Source organism: Mytilus edulis, chromosome 5 (genome assembly GCF_963676685.1).
Source record: "Mytilus edulis chromosome 5, xbMytEdul2.2, whole genome shotgun sequence".
Classification (NCBI taxonomy): Eukaryota; Metazoa; Mollusca; class Bivalvia; order Mytilida; family Mytilidae; genus Mytilus; species Mytilus edulis.
The window spans coordinates 21,036,923-21,054,758 of NC_092348.1; the positions used below are offsets into that span (position 1 = coordinate 21,036,923).

At 31.3% G+C, this 17,836-nt stretch overlaps 2 protein-coding genes across 2 annotated transcripts in view; both read right to left on the reverse strand.

The window, feature by feature from the left end:
• Nucleotides 1-17,836, reverse strand: part of LOC139525412 (uncharacterized) — a 96,544-nt gene that overhangs the window by 53,304 nt on the left and 25,404 nt on the right. Inside the window, exon 6 of the mRNA XM_071320733.1 lies at nucleotides 774-882. Within this exon, the coding sequence (XP_071176834.1) occupies nucleotides 774-882 (109 nt within the window). The remainder of the gene's footprint in view (nucleotides 1-773; nucleotides 883-17,836) is intronic.
• Nucleotides 2,183-17,809, reverse strand: LOC139522582 (uncharacterized). Its single transcript, XM_071316048.1, has 10 exons — nucleotides 17,342-17,809; nucleotides 16,014-16,139; nucleotides 13,176-13,273; nucleotides 11,480-11,666; nucleotides 10,715-10,794; nucleotides 9,017-9,164; nucleotides 7,577-7,773; nucleotides 6,419-6,548; nucleotides 4,747-4,935; nucleotides 2,183-3,809 (listed from the first exon to the last, which is right to left on the reverse strand). The coding sequence occupies exons 1-10, from the start codon at nucleotides 17,807-17,809 to the stop codon at nucleotides 3,735-3,737; spliced, it is 1,698 nt and encodes a 565-aa protein (XP_071172149.1). The 3' UTR covers nucleotides 2,183-3,734.

Below are 17,836 nucleotides of genomic sequence, written 5' to 3' on the forward strand. Positions count from 1 at the left end.
GAAAACTAGAACTTAATTCCTGTGACATGACTAGTTCGCAGTTGTACTTGACCCATATTTTTGAAAAGTATTTCAAAAGAAATACATCAAATTCTGATATATTGTTTAAATTCGTTTTGACCTTTAATCAAACTAAAATGTAAAAAGTTTTTTTTTTATAGAATTTTTTTGGACAAGTAACAATTTCATTCGGACAAGTAAATTTTGGTATCTTCTTGTCCTACAGGACAAGTTGAAAAAAGGTATTGCAGAGGCCTGAAATCTATTTATAATGAATGGCAATAATTTATTTTGAATTTATTGAACCATAAAATTAATTTTTGACTCTTCACATTTTACATAATCCGCGAAGCGGATTATTCAATGTGAAGAGTCAAAAATTAATTTTATGGTTCAATAAATTCAAAATAAATGATAGCCATTCATAAATAACAAAAAAGTTATGTCTTTCTTTCGAAAAAGAAATTAAGGCCACAAATCTGAATTTTGAGCAAATATACAAAATTTCGACCTCATTTTACTCAAAAAGTAGCACATGAAGGTATATTTTTTATTACATATATGATTTAATCAGGTAAAAAATAGCCTATATGCAAATTTTCACGAACTTGTAAATACAGGATGAAAACTGTATCGTATGCCCTTAATAGATCTTAGAAAGAAAGACCAAGTTGATACTTATACTGATTCCTCATAAGAGGACCCAGTGTGCATGGTTAGTTACTGAAAGCTAATTTACAGACAATAACAACAGTAAAATAATGTTAACAAACCTTCTACTACCACTACTGTAGATTTCCTTTTTTCTGATTGCACTTGAACTTTTTCCTTTTCCTCTGTAAACAGCAGCTCTTTCCTTTGGCATGACTGAATTGTATTGGACTGAAAAAATGAAAGAAAAAATATATAACATGACTACAATTGCACTTGTACTAGTTTTATTACACAGCCAAATTTTGCTCACGTGAATTTCACGTGAATCTCATTTCACGTGAATTTCACGTGAATTTCACATGAATTTCACATGAATTTCACGTGAATTTCACGTGAAGTGATTTCACGTGAAATTCACGTTAACTTTTCACGTGAATTTCATGTGAAGAGATTTCACGTGAAATTCACATAAAATTTTCATGTGAATTTCACGTGAAATTATTTCACATGAATTTCACGTAAAATTTTCACGTGAAATTCACGTGAAAAAATATAAATGGTGTCTAAGTTATAAAAAATTAACTGTAAATCAAAAATTTGTTAACATCCCATACCTTGAATTATATTTATCATTTATTCCCTTGGAATCTTAATTTAATTTAAAAAGTTATATTTTCACGTGAAATTCACGTGAAAATATTCATGTTAAATTCACGTGAAATATTTCACGTTATATTCATGTTAAAAATTTCACATTAAATTCATGTGAACAATTTCATATGAAATTAACATGGATCAAAACTCCTGTGAAATTTATGTTTCATTTTATCTGAATAAATATTTTAAGTATCTAAAAGCGTATCACACAAAAGGTATTTTATCACACAGTACATTTTTTTCTAGGTATTATATCATTTTAAGAAACTCATTCCTATTAGTAATAAAGGGAATATCTGTTAAAAGAAGTGCTTTGCATAACTTCAGCTCACTGTTATGATTGAGATTTGCTGATTGCAATGACCTTTAGTTGTCTAAAACCTTTTTCTTTGACCTCTAGTGAAAAGAAGACTCATTTGCAAATACCACTTTTCCTACATGTATCTTAAAGAAGGTGACGGCTCTGGAAGTTTGTACCTCTCAACTGGTATTTTTGGCAAATACCCCTTGTAAGCATGATATATTTGTATAGAGTAAAATGTTATGCTGTGAATCACACTTCAGGTGGTACCTAACACTTCATGGAGATAACTCTGTAATATCAGCTGAACGTTTTAATTACATTGTGTTGTTAAGCTTCTTAATGATCAAATTAGTGTTTGTCAAACTTCTATATAACCAGTGTAATTTTTCTAATAAAAAAATGGTTGGTTCAATTTTTTTGAAATTTTTAAACTTTTGTAAAAGAGTCAAAGTTAATACTTTTGTCAAAAGTTCTTGAAAATTAAATGAGCCAAACCAATTTTAATGATGGTGCTTTTTACCACCATAAATTCCTAACATATAGTTTATAAAAATATAAAAAGCTGAGTTAAGATGGAAAATGATTTATTCTGTTCAATATTGTGTCTGTAAACTTAGTGTATGAAGGTAGAACAATGTAGTTAAAGTGTCATCTTCATAGCAATTCATTATTGTGAACACTATTTAAAAAAATTAATAAGTAATACTTCATATAAGAAATGAAATAAAATATATATATAATAAAGGTTGATTTAAGCAGTTTATGAAATGATCGCCTTTAATTTGTAAGCAAAATATTGATCTGGTTAATGTAATAATGGTAAAAAAAATAACTTATTAATTTGTTTTAAAAGAAACCGAACAATCCTTATATTTGAACTTCAAGCTTGTAAAAGCAAACATGATTGTATTGCAACAAATAAAAAATGTTGATTCATATAATTAATTCAGGTTACCCAATATAATTGTTTGTAATATATGTAAGGTATTATAATACAACATAACTTTTGTTTATAAATGTCAATCACCAAATCAAAGTTAACTACAAAATGTGAAAAATCATAAATGACCGGTTAATAATTTTGTCATAAAACAATAATGTATGAATTATACATCTAGTATATAAAAATACAATGTATATATAATCTGTTACTTTTATACTGTACAAGACACATGAAATAATAAATAATTTTGTGTAAAATAAAATAATCAGACAGAAACATAATCCCACACAACATTCCAATTTGACTATGGTTGGTTAAGCTAAAATAGACTTGGCTTGTTGCCCACTCAAATTCAATTTATTTTGTTATAACCTTAAACCAGACTAGAATAGAATATATTGAGTTTTTCACAGGAAAACAAGAGAAAAAACAACTAAACCTGCTTCTATGACCTTAAATCTCACACAAGTTCTGTAGACATCCTTTTTGGGATATATTAGGGGGAAGTTCACTATAGTTATCATTGATTCATTCACTCTGTAATTCATTTTGTTATTTTGTTTACATTGTAAATACTTTTGCATTCATACTATCTTTACTGAAAATTTTTTGCATTTAAGAATAGTGAAAGTTAAAACTATAATCAAAATAATAACTTATCTGTCAAACACTTGCAACACTATGATAAATGGTGTATCTTGAATGGTCCGATACGGAAAACTTTAATAAAATAAGTAAAATTTCAAATCAATTGGTGTTTTTTTTTATGTGAAATGATTTGTTACTTATTTTTACTAGCTTAACAGACTGATAGGTCTGAAGAGTAATAATGTGAACACAAATTTATCTGACAACAGGTATGTAGCAAACTATTCAGCAATAAACATAATAAAAGTTTTCATATAACAAATTTGTCCACAGAATGACTAATTCTACATTTATTGATGATGAAAATGTTGTGAACAGTTGAGTGTTTGATGAATTTGCATTTCACATTTTGTTGCTCCTGTTCAACTCTGCTTGATACTGAGCCTTCTTTTATAGTACATTTGCCACCCTTACAATCATGAATTACATAAACTGATTGAAGAACTCTTGATACAGGTGTAATTTCAAGTAAAGGTTCAGTGGTAAGATGTTGGAATGTTGTCTGGGTTGGCACCAGTTTTGCTTTCTTCAATATAAAACCATCTGGTGGTTATTTCCTTTCCAAGACAGTTCAACAAACTTTTCAATCTGTCCTATTTTATCCTAGAAAATGAAATAAAAAAATATTTTACTGCAGAATATGGTGTATTTTTAAATTAGTTATACAATCAAATGATTTTACAGGGTGTTGTTCTGGGGCCTTCTACCAAACCGTGTTCCAATCTGCGACTGATATTTACAGTTATTCTTATGTTGTGCTGTCCCATTTTAGGTGAAGGTTAAGAACAATATTATTCTATGATGCCATGCTCTATGCTCATTTTAACATGGGTAGGTATTATATTGGGGGGGGGAGGGGGGGCACACTACAGAAAACTGCCAACGACAGACAAAAGTGGAAAATCTTCGTCAATGCCCTACCTGTAGGCAAATGGCGTTCAAGGGCAGTAAGTAAGTAAGTAAGTAAGCAGAGGCGGATCCAGGAATTTTCATAAGTGGGGGCCCACTGACTGACCTAAGAGGGGGCCCGCTCCAGTCACGCTTCAGTATTTCCCTATATAAGCAACCAAATTTTTTTCCAAAAAGGGGGGGCCCGGGCCCCCCCTAAATCCGCCTCTGGTAAGGTATTATATTTGTCAATTCTAATGTGAAAAAATTCATACCCATGTTAACATGACCATAGAGCATTGCATGATATAATTATTTCGACTTAATAGGAATTTCTGATTTTTTTTTTAATAATACCGTATAGCAGGTTATTTTTCGCGGGGTGCAAATTTTCGCTTATTTTCGCGGACAGAACTTACTCGCCAAAATAAATTCCGCCAAATTAAAAGTGTACATACAAAGGTATTAATACAAGTTTTTAATCCGCCAAAATAATAACCGCCAAAATATTTCGTATACCTTGTTCAATGAACATTGAGAAATTCTACACACGCGAAAATAACCCGCTATACTGTAAGTATACTTATCATGCAAGCTTATAATGTAGTCATTTTAATTTGAAGAACCAAAAATGTTATAAAAAAAAACATACTGTATCGTCTTCATCCACATGATATAATACAAAGCTGTCCACTTTGGCAGTGTCCCCTTGCTTAGTCACACAAGACTTGAATTGCACTATTTTAAGGTTACTGCTGCCAAGCAAACCTGGCTGTCCACCACAATTAATAATTGCTTGGAGAATCTGTACTTCATAATGATTCATCAAATCATCACCATTCTGTAAAAGTATATTTAAACAATCGGTAAAACTTCACATTTTCCAGTTTCTAAGCGTCATACAAATAAATTTCATATTTTAAGACACTATACGTATATTGTTTTTATACGGAAATCGAAAAAAAATATGAAAAAATGAAAAAAATATGTTACAAAAATTGTTAAAAAAAGTGTTTGGAATTTCCCTCTTGGGGTACCATTTTGGGGTATTTCCCTATGAGCATAGTCCAGGTGGTAAGAAATTGACATATTAAGAAATTAGAAAGGGAAAATGAACTTATTAATAACATTTGATAAACATGATATATAAATAACCAATTCTAATGCAACAATATTTGCAACGTTCATTTTGATTGGATAACGTCACTTATTTACATGGCATCAATTGACAATTGATGCTATCGGAGGTACGCGCAAGCGCAGACGGCATATGACAGATTTTAAATACATGTTTTAATGTTGTTTTCTGACAGTTTCATTAGAATGGAGATAACAATATTGTATTTTAAGTTCCGACGGCACCAATTGTGGATTTGATGGTCGCAAATACCCGTTTACTGTCTCCGCTAACGCGTCGCCAGTAAACTTAATTTGCGACCATCAAATCCCCAATTGATGCCGTCGGAGCTTAAAATACAATACAGTTATCTCCTAATTTGAAGACATAAAAGTTTAAATTCATAAAAGTTTGACCATTGTAACTTTACGTTGTCACGGTCGTGAAGTGAGGTTGTTGATGAAATACAACAGTTCCCGTAAGGAGGCGGGGCTTATATGTTAGTTGAGGTCATTGATTTATAAAGCTAACGTTTATACCTATAGCTTCATTTGTGTAGTAAAATAGTTGATTGCAGTATAAAAATAATTATTGAATTATCACTTTTAAAAGTGACATAGAAAAAAGTGTATCTATGACAACTCATTTGAATTTTAAAATTTGCACTAAATATAATGACTGAAATATAAATACAAGTAAATTCCAAGTTTATATAAATCTTTTCATTGAAATTTGATCTTATATTTTGATTCTAACCCCTGGTTTGTACAATATAATAAAAAAGATGGTGCTGCATGTGTAGAAAATTCTGCTTATGGTACACTTCTTAAGTTCCTGAAATCAACTTCTGTATTTAGTGGGGTTTGTGTTGCTCAGTCTTTAGTTTCCTAATTTTGTGTTCTTCTGCTGATCATATTTGTGTTTTTATCTTGTTTTCTGACTTTGTCACTTGGCTTTTGATTTTTACACAACTGCAAATTTTAATTGGAATTAATGCTATGATGTTGTCTTTGTCTTCTGCACCATCATAAGAAAAACACATTGATTTCTTGACAACAACTTAAGTTTAAGTGGATGGATCTCTATTAATTCTTAAAAAAAAAGATCAATATGACCATCCTTTCATATAAGAAATGAAGGAATTTATCTGACTCGCTTGGTTTATCTTTACAAAGGCAATACACAGATTTATATAAAATAAATTTACCGCTGTTGGTTTTCGAACCATTTTCTTCAACCCAGACAGATTTTCCTCATATTGGCTGCTAGGCATTCCTAGGAAATTCAGAATTTTCTTATTTTTTCCAAACAGCTTTATCTTTTCAGCAGCACATTTCCTAAAAAGCCAGAAATTTAAAACTTTGTTTATTATTCTAAATTTTTAACAGTTTCCTCTAACTAATTATGCAGGAATCATCTTATTTAATAAACCAAGAAAAACATTTTTTTTGTGTAAAACATATATTCTCTAATTTTTGTGCTATTTTCACATTTCCTGACCGGTGTGAGAAAAATATTTCTCCTCACTAGTGAAAAATCTGTTCTCGGCAAAAGATTAGTCGAAATTTGATAATGACGTCAATTTTCCTATTGTGACGTCATGAAAAAAGGCGACATTGCCTGATGACGTCGCTTATAAAGAGCACAATTTTCTGAAAATCTTTGAAAAAGAACGATAAAAAGCATTAGAGAAACAGATTCTGACACTATAAGCCTCGCGCTTTAAATAATAAAATTTAACTGTCTCGAGTGGAGAAATATCGTAATACACTTGTTACAGTGTAAGAATCTATATTTCTCATTATAATATCCTTTTGGTAAAACAGTATTATTGCATGGAAAAATATTGCCAATTAGATTTTATAAAATTCTTTTCAAATACGCCAATGTTAACAAAATTTTCAAATTGAAAGTATCCTTCCCATCCCAAATCAGATTCAATCTTTAATCTTTTATGTTCTTAACTTTTGGTTCACATTTATAAAATGTTTCAGTAACACAGTCTATATGTATGACATGTAGTATATATAACATCCATTTTCAATGAACTTGTACACATTTTCATTTAGGCCAACTGAGAGCCACCTCCAGTTACAGGATTTTCTTGCTGTATTGAAGACACAACAATTTTGAAAAAAAGCAGCTTTGTATTAAAACCAATTTTCTATAAATCTGCATATGTAATGTTTCTTCAGTATAAATGTTAGGACTATGTAATCAATTAAACTAATTGCAAAAATCAGGTACATTTTTTATCTTTAATTAACAGATGGTCACAGATGGACAGATTACAATAGACGTATTTACATTTGTAATTTGTAGACAAAATTCCGCTAAATACCAATAGTGTAAAAACATTTATTACCAGTTTTGAGAATCTGGCATAAATCCTCCTGAAATAACATGTCCCATCAACTCATTATTGACAAATTGTGAGGCTGTGTCCCTTGATCTTGCATGACCATTTTGGTGGGCAATACTACTCCTGACAGATTTGTGATTTTTCTCAAACCCATCTTCAGCATATTGCAGTGGATGGCCATGCCTCTCAATATCATCAGCCTGCAATGGTCAAGTCTTTAAAATATTGCCCTCTTTTTATCAATATTCATTTAAAATTAATTCCTTAATTTACATAATAAGCTGTATAAAATATTTTCATATTACTGCAATTTATGTCACATCAGTGATGTCTGAGGCAAAAATATATATAAGTCCAAAATCAAGTGCATATATATAGTTGTTATTGATAATTTAACAAGAGTGCACACACTGAAATGCCTTGCCTTCTTTACTAATCATTGATATTATGATATTGATACCAAAACACAAAAACTTAACTATAACCACTGAACCATGAAAATGAGGTCAAGGTCAGATGACACCTGCCAGTTGGACATGTACACATTACAGTCCTTCCATACACTGAATATACTAGCCCTATTGCTTATAGTATCTGATATATGGACTTGACCAGCAAAACTTAACCTTGTTCACTGATCTATGAAATGAGGTCGCGGTCAACTGTCTGACGGGCATGAGGACCTTGCAAGGTACACACATACCACATATAATTATCCTATTACTTATAGTTAGAGTGATTTCAACATAACAAAAAATCAGAACTTTTTTTCAAGTGGTCACTGAACCATAAAAATGAGGTCAAGGACATTTGACATGCGACTGACAGAAACTTCTTAACATGAGGCATCTATATACCAAGTATGAAGCATCCAGGTCTTCCACCTTCTAAAATATAAAGCTTTTAAAAAGATAGCTTACACAGCCGCTGTAGCCACCGCTGCCGAATCACTATATCCCTTTGTCGAGCTTTTTGCAACAAAATTTGCAGGCTCACCAATTAAAACTCAAATTCATAATTTTACTTTACAATTTTTGGTCATCACACTTATAGATGTCACCTTTTTACTGGTAATCAGTAATTAAAGATAATAAATGCACACTATTCTCAAAATGTATGGTTATACAAATGTTGAACAGGAAAAGAGAACAATAGAATCCTGTTATAGCTAACAAGAAATAATAGGCTTTGCTCGTTGTTGACAGCCATAGTTGTTAATTTCTATGGCATTTGTTCTACTGTATAGAGTTGTCTTATCAGCAATTATACTACATCTTCTTTTTTAAATTAACAGAAAACACAGTGTTACATACTGTTTCAATCTGAATCCATATAAAAATAATGACATATGTTAGAATTTCTGTTAGTAATAACATTAATTACTTTTTAAACATCTTAAAATATATGTAACTATTTGAAAAATTATACCACTTATAACTTTACCAGATGTACACATAAGTGTGTTTTCCTTTTTCTGCCTAGCTGTGGAATATTCTGTTTCAATATATTTAGATATTCATCCAATTCCTGTACTATTTTAATTGTGTTTTCCTTTTTAATCATATGTTTTGAAATCTGTAAAAAAAGATAACTTTAAACATTGAAAATCAAAATTATTGATTTTTTTCAAATGCAGTCAAAGCCAAATTTGAAACATATCTGATATATGGGGAATTGTTTAATCTCTGACATATATGTCGCTCTACAATTGATGACAGTTAGGGTCAATATATCATGTATTGATCTGAGACAAGTTTTAAGTTTATAATATCACAAATTTTTGGGATACGATTGCTGTCAAGCAATCTGTAGACTTTTACCATTGACCCTATGACACACTCCCTCACGTCATTCGTTTTATTCTAAATATTCGGCAACATCTCAGATTCTTATGATTGTCTTGCTTTAAAAGGTAAAAACAAGCAAAACAATTGAACATAAACAACTTTCCTGTAATGTTTTACTCATAATCTTCATGTATGATATTTTCCTTGACTTATATGCGTGTTTTTAACAATACGGAAAATCAGAATTAAACAGTATTTATATTTAGTGTTTTTATAAATTTAGAAACACGTCAGAGGGAATTCCCAAATTTTGATAACTTGCGAGAGTTCTCTGAAAGCCGATCGATAATTCTATTTCTGTCACAAGAACTGAAGTGGAGTATTTCTATATTTTACCGTTATGAAACTGATATTTGATACTGTACTCTCATAAAGAAATGGAGAACCATTCATCATATCATTTAATAAACGTTCTTGTTCCAAATCGCAAGTCGCGGTTTGTTTATGTATTAATGTCCATGCGTGGTCTCACTAATTAGAGACAAAAAGAATTGTAGAGACAAAAAGCGTCAAGAAGCGACAAGAAGAATAATATTAGCAACAAGAAACTATTTAGCGACAAGAAAACATTTTTTTATTTATATTACTTATACGAAATAAATATTAAAAAAATATGCAAAAGAAAACAATTTCAACGACAGGAAAGTTAATTTTGATAGGGGGGGAAAATGAAACTTGTAAATCTAATTCAGTTGCTACATTTATTTACATGATATTTTATAAGGTATCACAGGAAGTATATTTTGTCTTTTTATTTGTTTTATCTCAGTTGTATCATTTTCTTGAATTAAGTTTTTTGGTCATATTTTAAGGTCTGAAAACACAATTGTATTCAAAGTATTCAAATAACCGCTGGACAAAGAAACTTTATTCTGTTTTAAACAATATATGATTTTCAAACATAGCTGGGAGAAACTTTTCTATTAAACAGTATCTACCAAGTATTAAACAAAAATTCATGATTCATCAAAACTAAAATGTTACCAACAATTTCATAATTGAAATCACCTTAGTTCTTATGTTGATGTTCTAAGTAATTTTACATCTGCTGCTCAAAATTAATAAATGATGGTTTTTACCCTAAATACTTCATTTATAACAGTTACATCATTATAAGAGTTGCAGTATATAAAGAATGACCATACATTGTCTCAAAATATCAATCTGTTATTTGTACAATCGTTACTCAGCTCGAAACAGCCTTGTTTTCTACCTGTTTCGAAGCCTTGAACAAATAACATTGATATTTGTATATATTTATGCTTAATTTCATCCGTTAACACACAATACTTACTTGTTCTCCACATATTCATCTGTTAACACTCTGTGTGTTTTATCTAAATAAACTGAAACTTTGACATACATTCTATCCTCCTGAAAGAAATAAAATTACATCAATATTTGTTATTTCTTTATTTAAAATAATAGATTGGATGAATTGAAAAAATATTGTTACTGTTTAGCAAACTATTGCCATTCTTGACATTCAGGTAAAATTTTGTTCTAGTACATTTTGTACATATACATGTAACGCCTATAAATCACAGAGGTGAATTTGGAATTTTCTGGGTCTCAGAGAATATATCTTATAAAGAATGTTAATAAAATACAAAATAAAACTGTTTTTTTACTTATTGGAGTACTTAATAAAAATATTGTGCTACACAGTTGTCCCATATTTATATAAAAAAAAGATGTGGTATGATTGCCAATGAGACAACTATCCACAAAAGACCAAAATGACACAAACATTAACAACTATAAGTCAACATACAGCCTTCAACAATGAGCAAAGCCCATACCGCATAGTCAGCTATAAAAGGCCCCAATAAGACGATGTAAAATAATTCAAACGAGAAAACTAACGGCCTAATAAACGAAAAACAAATGTGTAACACATAAACAAACGACAATCACTGAATTACAGGCTCCTGACTTGGGACAGACACATACATAAATAATGTGGCGGGTTAAACCTGTTAGCAGGATCCCTTAGATTTTTACACAAATTGGAAGAAATATTATACACCTTATTCAAAAGTTTTTAACAAACAATTACCAACAAATTTTCAAGGAATTGCATAATTTTCCCATAAACAGTTTGACCTCTGACACTGAATGATACAAATGCCCCTTTGATGAATTGCTGTCCTTCTTTGTTCATTGCCCAATGAAATTCCATGGATTTCCATTTATTGCCTGAGGCCTGGTGAACACTTTCACTACTGGTTTCAACCGTAGGATATCTAAATGTAAAATAATAATTTTATAATGATATGAATAAGCCTTAATGAAAGTTATGTCTATATACAGAACCCTACATGCCTATGGCTTACATAGAAAAAAATATAGTGTGGTTGACTACATTACTGTAAAAATAAGGCCTACATTTTTGCACCCCTTCCATAGCTGTTGATAGTTGGTATATAATTGTATACACACATCCCTTATCAATATAATCCACAGAGCGCAGCTTTACACTACCACAATCCCAACCTTCTAAAACCTAAGAACCATAACCCCCAAAATCATTCCCAAACTTCCTTTTTTGGTTATATAAACATTGTGTTATAATTTTATTCATTTCTATTAACTTATACAAAAGTTATTATCCAGAAACAATGATCCTTCTTCTGATGACATACATGTACCAATATATGCCTGCAAAAATTTTGAGGTCATATAAACTAGAGGCTCTAAAGAGCCTGTGTCGCTCACCTTGGTATATGTGAATTAAACAAAGGAAGCAGACAGTTCATGACAAAATTGTGTTTAGGTGATTGTGATGTTGTACATCTTACTTTACTGAACATTCTTGCTGCTTACAATTATCTTTATCTATAATGAACTTGTCCGTGTAGTTTCAGTGGAAAATGTTAGTAAAAATTTACAAATTTTATGAAAATTGTTAAAAATTGATTGTAAAGGACAATAACTTGTTAGGGTGTCAATTGACCATTTTGGTCATTTGACTTATTTGTAAATCTTACTTTGCTAAACATTATTGCTGTCAACAGTTTATCTCCATCTATAATAATATTCAAGATAATAACCAAAAACAGTAAAATTTCCTTAAAATTACCAATTTAGGGGCAGCAACCCAACAATGGGTTGTCTGATTCATCTGAAAATTTCAGTGCAGATAGATCTTGACCTGATAAACAATTTTACTCGATGTCAGATTTGCTCTAAATGCTTTGGTTTTTGAGTTATAAGCCGAAAACTGCATTTTACCCCTATGTTCTATTTTTAGCCATGGCGGCCATCTTGGATGGTTGGCCGGATAATTAAACACAAACTTTAAACTAGATACATCAATGATGATTGTGGCCAAGTTTGGTTTAATTTGGCCCAGTAGTTTCAGAGGAGAAGATTTTTGTAAAAGTTAACGACGACGGACGCAGGACAACGACGACGACGGACGCCAAGTGATGGGAAAAGCTCACTTGGCCTTTCGGCCAGGTGAGGTAAAAAGCATTGAAATATCCATTTTCTGTCATATATTCAATATCAGGTTAAATCATGGTACAAATTTTTTGAGGACTTAATGACTCAATTTTTTTCATAAAATGGATCATTACAAGATTTATCATTTTGAAAATTTAATGAACACTCAGGCCTACATTGAAAAGCTGCATCACAGATTTTAAATTATTTTTTTGTATACCAATACAAATTTCATACAAAAATGATTTTGAGTTTTAAACTATTTTCCATTTACCAAGTTAGCTGTTTTCAGCATAGCCATTTCTCACCTTGATATTCTATTAGCAGTATCTGGATTTGCTAGGTGTAGTCGAAGCATGGCTGATGGTTTTATTGCCCAACTTATGTTACCCTGTGCGTCCTCATGCTACAATGAATACACAAATTTCTTTATCATTATGTTAAACAATAAATGTAAATTGTACATTGTTGAGAATATTTATTTTATCCCGTACGAAATTATAAGGCGTATTACGCCTGGAAATAAGGCGTAAACCAGGCGTAAGTGGTAGTTACGTGTCTAGATCCAAGCGTAAGGGAGCAGGAAACGTAACTTTGTAGTCCTTACGGGCGTAGAAAAAAGCAGTTAACCTGGCGTAAATTGAAATAAGCAAGGCGTAAGTTTTCTTACAGGCGTAAATTGAAATAGGCAAGACGTAAATTTTCTTACGGGCGTAAAACTGTTGGTATGGCGTAAATAGAAATACCCATAATGCTTTGTTTAAATGATCATGGGATTTTTTTTTCAAAATTTGGCTCTTTGGTTTTAGTGTGTAAAGGTTGGACACATGGCAGCTTCATATATTCAGGGATAATTTGCTTGTTTTGTGCTTTTTGGAAGAATCTGAAATTGGAAATACTGAATCTAATAAATAAATGAAAATTGTGAAATAAAAGGAAAGTAGCTATGCATGGTAAATAATAATAATGTGAGTATAACTAAGTTATTTAAAAGTATTATGTTCTATCAGAATTTTTGAAATTCCAAAACCTTTATCCTTGGATAAATAACATTAAAATCTTTTACTTAAAGTTAAATTGCAGTATTATCATTTATAAATTAGTTCAAAAGACAATAATTTTCAAAAACAACTTAGTTAAAATGCTATTTCAAGAAAAAATAGTTGTTATAATTCTGATTTAAACTTAAACTTATTTGAGCCATTGTCTGCATAAAATGTATTTATTTCTATATTAGCTTCTTCAATGGTTAATATTTCAAGTTTTTTGTCAAACAATAAGAAATAAAAGCAACAGTACAGAAGTTTGTATCAATACACAAAAGTACACAGCTTAGGGTTAATACACTGAACTAAAATAAGTGTAGTATTATGTAAGGATATTACGCCTGGTTTATTTATTGACCAGGCGTACTCATTTGCATATGGCAGATTTTACAGTATTGTGTTCTGTCTCCTACTTTCATGTTGCTAACGTGACAGAGACAAAAATGAGTAACGTTAGCGACATTTGGACATGTCACATGAGCAACAACATCTTTAAAAGTTAAAATGTATGCACACAGTGATGTTTAATATATGCCTGGAGTAATAAAATTGTACAGTCTGGTTTAGAATTTCTAAATATACAGAATGTCATTTGCAGGTGTACTTTATATCAAATGAATTAACAAGAAACCAAAAAATGAGTAACGTTAGCGACATTTGGACATGTCACATGAGCAACAACATCTTTAAAAGTTAAAATGTATGCACACAGTGATGTTTAATATACGCCTGGAGTAATAAAATTGTACAGTCTGGTTTAGAATTTCTAAATATACAGAATGTCATTTGCAGGTGTACTTTATATCAAATGAATACACAAGAAACCAATTCGTAATAGTAACATTAGCAACATCTACTATCATGACATTACGTTTTGTTGCGAACGTCTTTTTGGTGGACGGAATACATTTAAGGTCCTCTTGTAACGATATTACATACAACTTCCCATCTTTGCTTCCCCATCATGTGAAGGAACTGACTCCGAATCTATTTCTGCAAAGGGCGATATTGTAACTCCTATACAGGAGAGTTCCAGATCTAAATATATGTTGCTCACGTGACACTGATTTGGACGGAAACGTCGAGAGTAACGTTCGCAAAAAAAAAAACAGCCAATGATATTGATTCCTCAAGTCCTTTGAACCCCTTACGTCATCCAAATTTAATATGATTGCTATTTTCAATTATTTATAAAACCCGGGATAAAAATAACTACAATGGGCTGTCTGAGAACCATCAAGAAGATTGCGATCGTGACATACCACAATGGACGGAAAAGACGTGACGTTAGCAACAATATTATTAAATTACCTTTTTTAGCCTTTACCAATAAAAAACTGCCTTAAAGTTATGATTAAAACACAAAAGAAGACTTTTTATTAAAATATAAGTCCATGTTATTAGGCTCCACTTATAAATAATACTTCAAAATTCCACTCCAAATAAGCTGGATGTCAGTAAAGTAGGTCATGATGTCTATTCCATGTCCAATATTTTGAAATTGAAAACCCTCTAATTCTAACAAAACACACAAACACAGAGTAATTTTATTTTTATTTACTCAGAAAGACACATTTTATTCAATAACATAATGCATTACTCCATTACACAGTCGGTTTCACAGTTTCAGCAATTGCTTTTTTGATGGATACAAAAAAACAATATTTCCTTCTTATTGTAAAATCTGCCATATTACGCCTATTTTTTTGTGAACCAGGCGTACTCATTTAAATATTACCCCTAATTTTACGCCTGGTTTACGCCTTAGTTACGCCTAATTTACGCCTGGTTTACGCCTGGTTGACGCCTGGACATGCATTCAGTAAACACTGCAATGCCGCCAGGATAAAGTATGATTTTTACGCCTGGTTTCCGTGTCATATACGGGCGTCACAGTTCGTACAGGATATAACTAAAAGATATGGATACAAGCTGAGCGGTGATGTATGCATACTACAGCTAATTTAAAATGAGAACAAAACAGTCAATTTAAAATGAGAACAAAAGAGCTTACTATATCTTTGATACTGACATCATATTAATCTATAGAAGTTACTGAGAAAGCTTCATGTATTTTCTAGTTACAGTCTTAAAATTTACCCTTTGAATCATTTCTCCCATTTCAAACTTTTCTTGCAAATAGCTCTTTATTTTTGCTAGTGGTGGAATATTCTGAGTGCCACATTCTTTCAAAATGAAGAGAAAAAATGTCATAACTTCATCACTCTGAAAGAAAAATCATGCAATTAAAGTAAATAACAACACCCAAAGTTTAACTTAATTAAATAAAGTATTCAAATATTTACATACATACAGTTTATATAATTTTGTAAATACTGTTTTAAATAGACTTCTTTTTTAAATGTCTTGTAAGTGTTTAAATGATAAATTTGTTTTCGTAAAATACATGTATGTCTAGGTGGTAAATATAACTAGTACATGCATAAAAAGTCGAGGGTTACAGGAAGTAAGTGTATAATTAGTCCAATCTAGACGTTCCTAGGAATTGCCCTTTAATTTCTATAATGAATTTAAATTAATGCAGATGATTTAATTTTGGATGTAAAGATATTCTAATTGGCTGACAGTGATATAGGAATTGTCTAAAATGCAGGTTGAAGGTTGCAGGTTTGGGTTGCAAAATTAAGTATTAGATATACCACGAGAGCATTAGCATGAGAGGGTGTATAACATAATTCTATGATCAATGTTTAAGTCAGGGTATCCAATTAAATTAAACAAATTTCTGGTGTAAATAAACTGACACCCAACAATAGATATGTATATATACTGCAGCTGTGCTATTTCAGCAGTCAAATTGCATTGACCGTATCTATTCATATGTGATATACAGTCACTGACCCTATATCACCTTGTTTATGACTTTGACAATGCGTTTCTGTAGAGTTTTATTTATGAAGTCAATAAAACATATGTAGGTTCACTAAAAATTTCACATCGTCCGCTTCAAAAAAAAAGATGTTTTTTACCCAAAATACATCATTTGGAATAGTTTTAAGAGTTGCAGTATATAAAGAATAACCATACATTGTCTCGAAATATCAATGTTATTTGCACTCGGCTCGAAACGGGTAGAAATGCTCGGCACAGCCTTGCTTTCTTCCCGTTTCTAAGCCTTGTACAAATAACATTGATATTTCGAGACAATGTATGGTTATTCTATAACTATCAATTTAAATTAATCATAATATGTGGAAATGTAAATGCACCTATTTTGTCTATAAACTTTCTTATGGTTTATCTAATACATTTACAATTTTTGTTTAAAAAGAAGTTGATATTGCATTCTCAGCAAGGGTCCCCCTTGTAACACATACATGTATATACAAATTAAGAGCCTTTGAGATTGTCAGTATTGATCAAGTATATGGAGAGCTGGAAAAATTCAGAAAAGGATAAATACTCACCACTCTGTGGGTTTTAGAGCTGTATAGTATTGATAACAAAAAATGCAGTTTAGACATAAAAGGAAACCATTCCGAATCTGATTCTACCATGTCTACGTGTGCATGGTGTGTGGCTGTGTGGTACTCATCACGGAAATCTTCCTCATCTATATCAGATTCATATACATCTTCAGGAAATGTTGGTTCATCAACCTCGGACATATCATCATAAAGTTGGTCTGCTTGGACGTGTTCATGTTGATCTGCCAACTCGTCGTCCGGGACCTGGGGCTGGACTCGGAAAACTGGCTGATCTGTGGCTGCTGTACATAAGCCAGCATCTGTTTCAAGATGTCTATGTCTAGAAGATGTTAAATGTCTAGCAAAGTTTGATTTCTTGTCTGTTCCGTAGGTACAGTCTTCACATTTGTAGGTGGTTTCTTCTTGCGTAAACTTAGATGTCCGGTAGCGAGAGAACATTGTTGACATTCACGAAATCAATGTCATTTAGATGTT

Bases quoted from the DNA above. Each gene is read 5' to 3' on its own strand.
- LOC139522582 (XM_071316048.1), bottom strand. From the start codon at position 17,809: ATGTCAACAATGTTCTCTCGCTACCGGACATCTAAGTTTACGCAAGAA. The intron at 10,795-11,479 runs GTAATTGTTTGT...TATTTCTTTCAG, and splicing joins AATTCCTTGAAAATTTGTTG to GAGGATAGAATGTATGTCAA. The intron at 6,549-7,576 runs GTAATAAATGTT...CTGGCTTTTTAG, and splicing joins ATGCCAGATTCTCAAAACTG to GAAATGTGCTGCTGAAAAGA.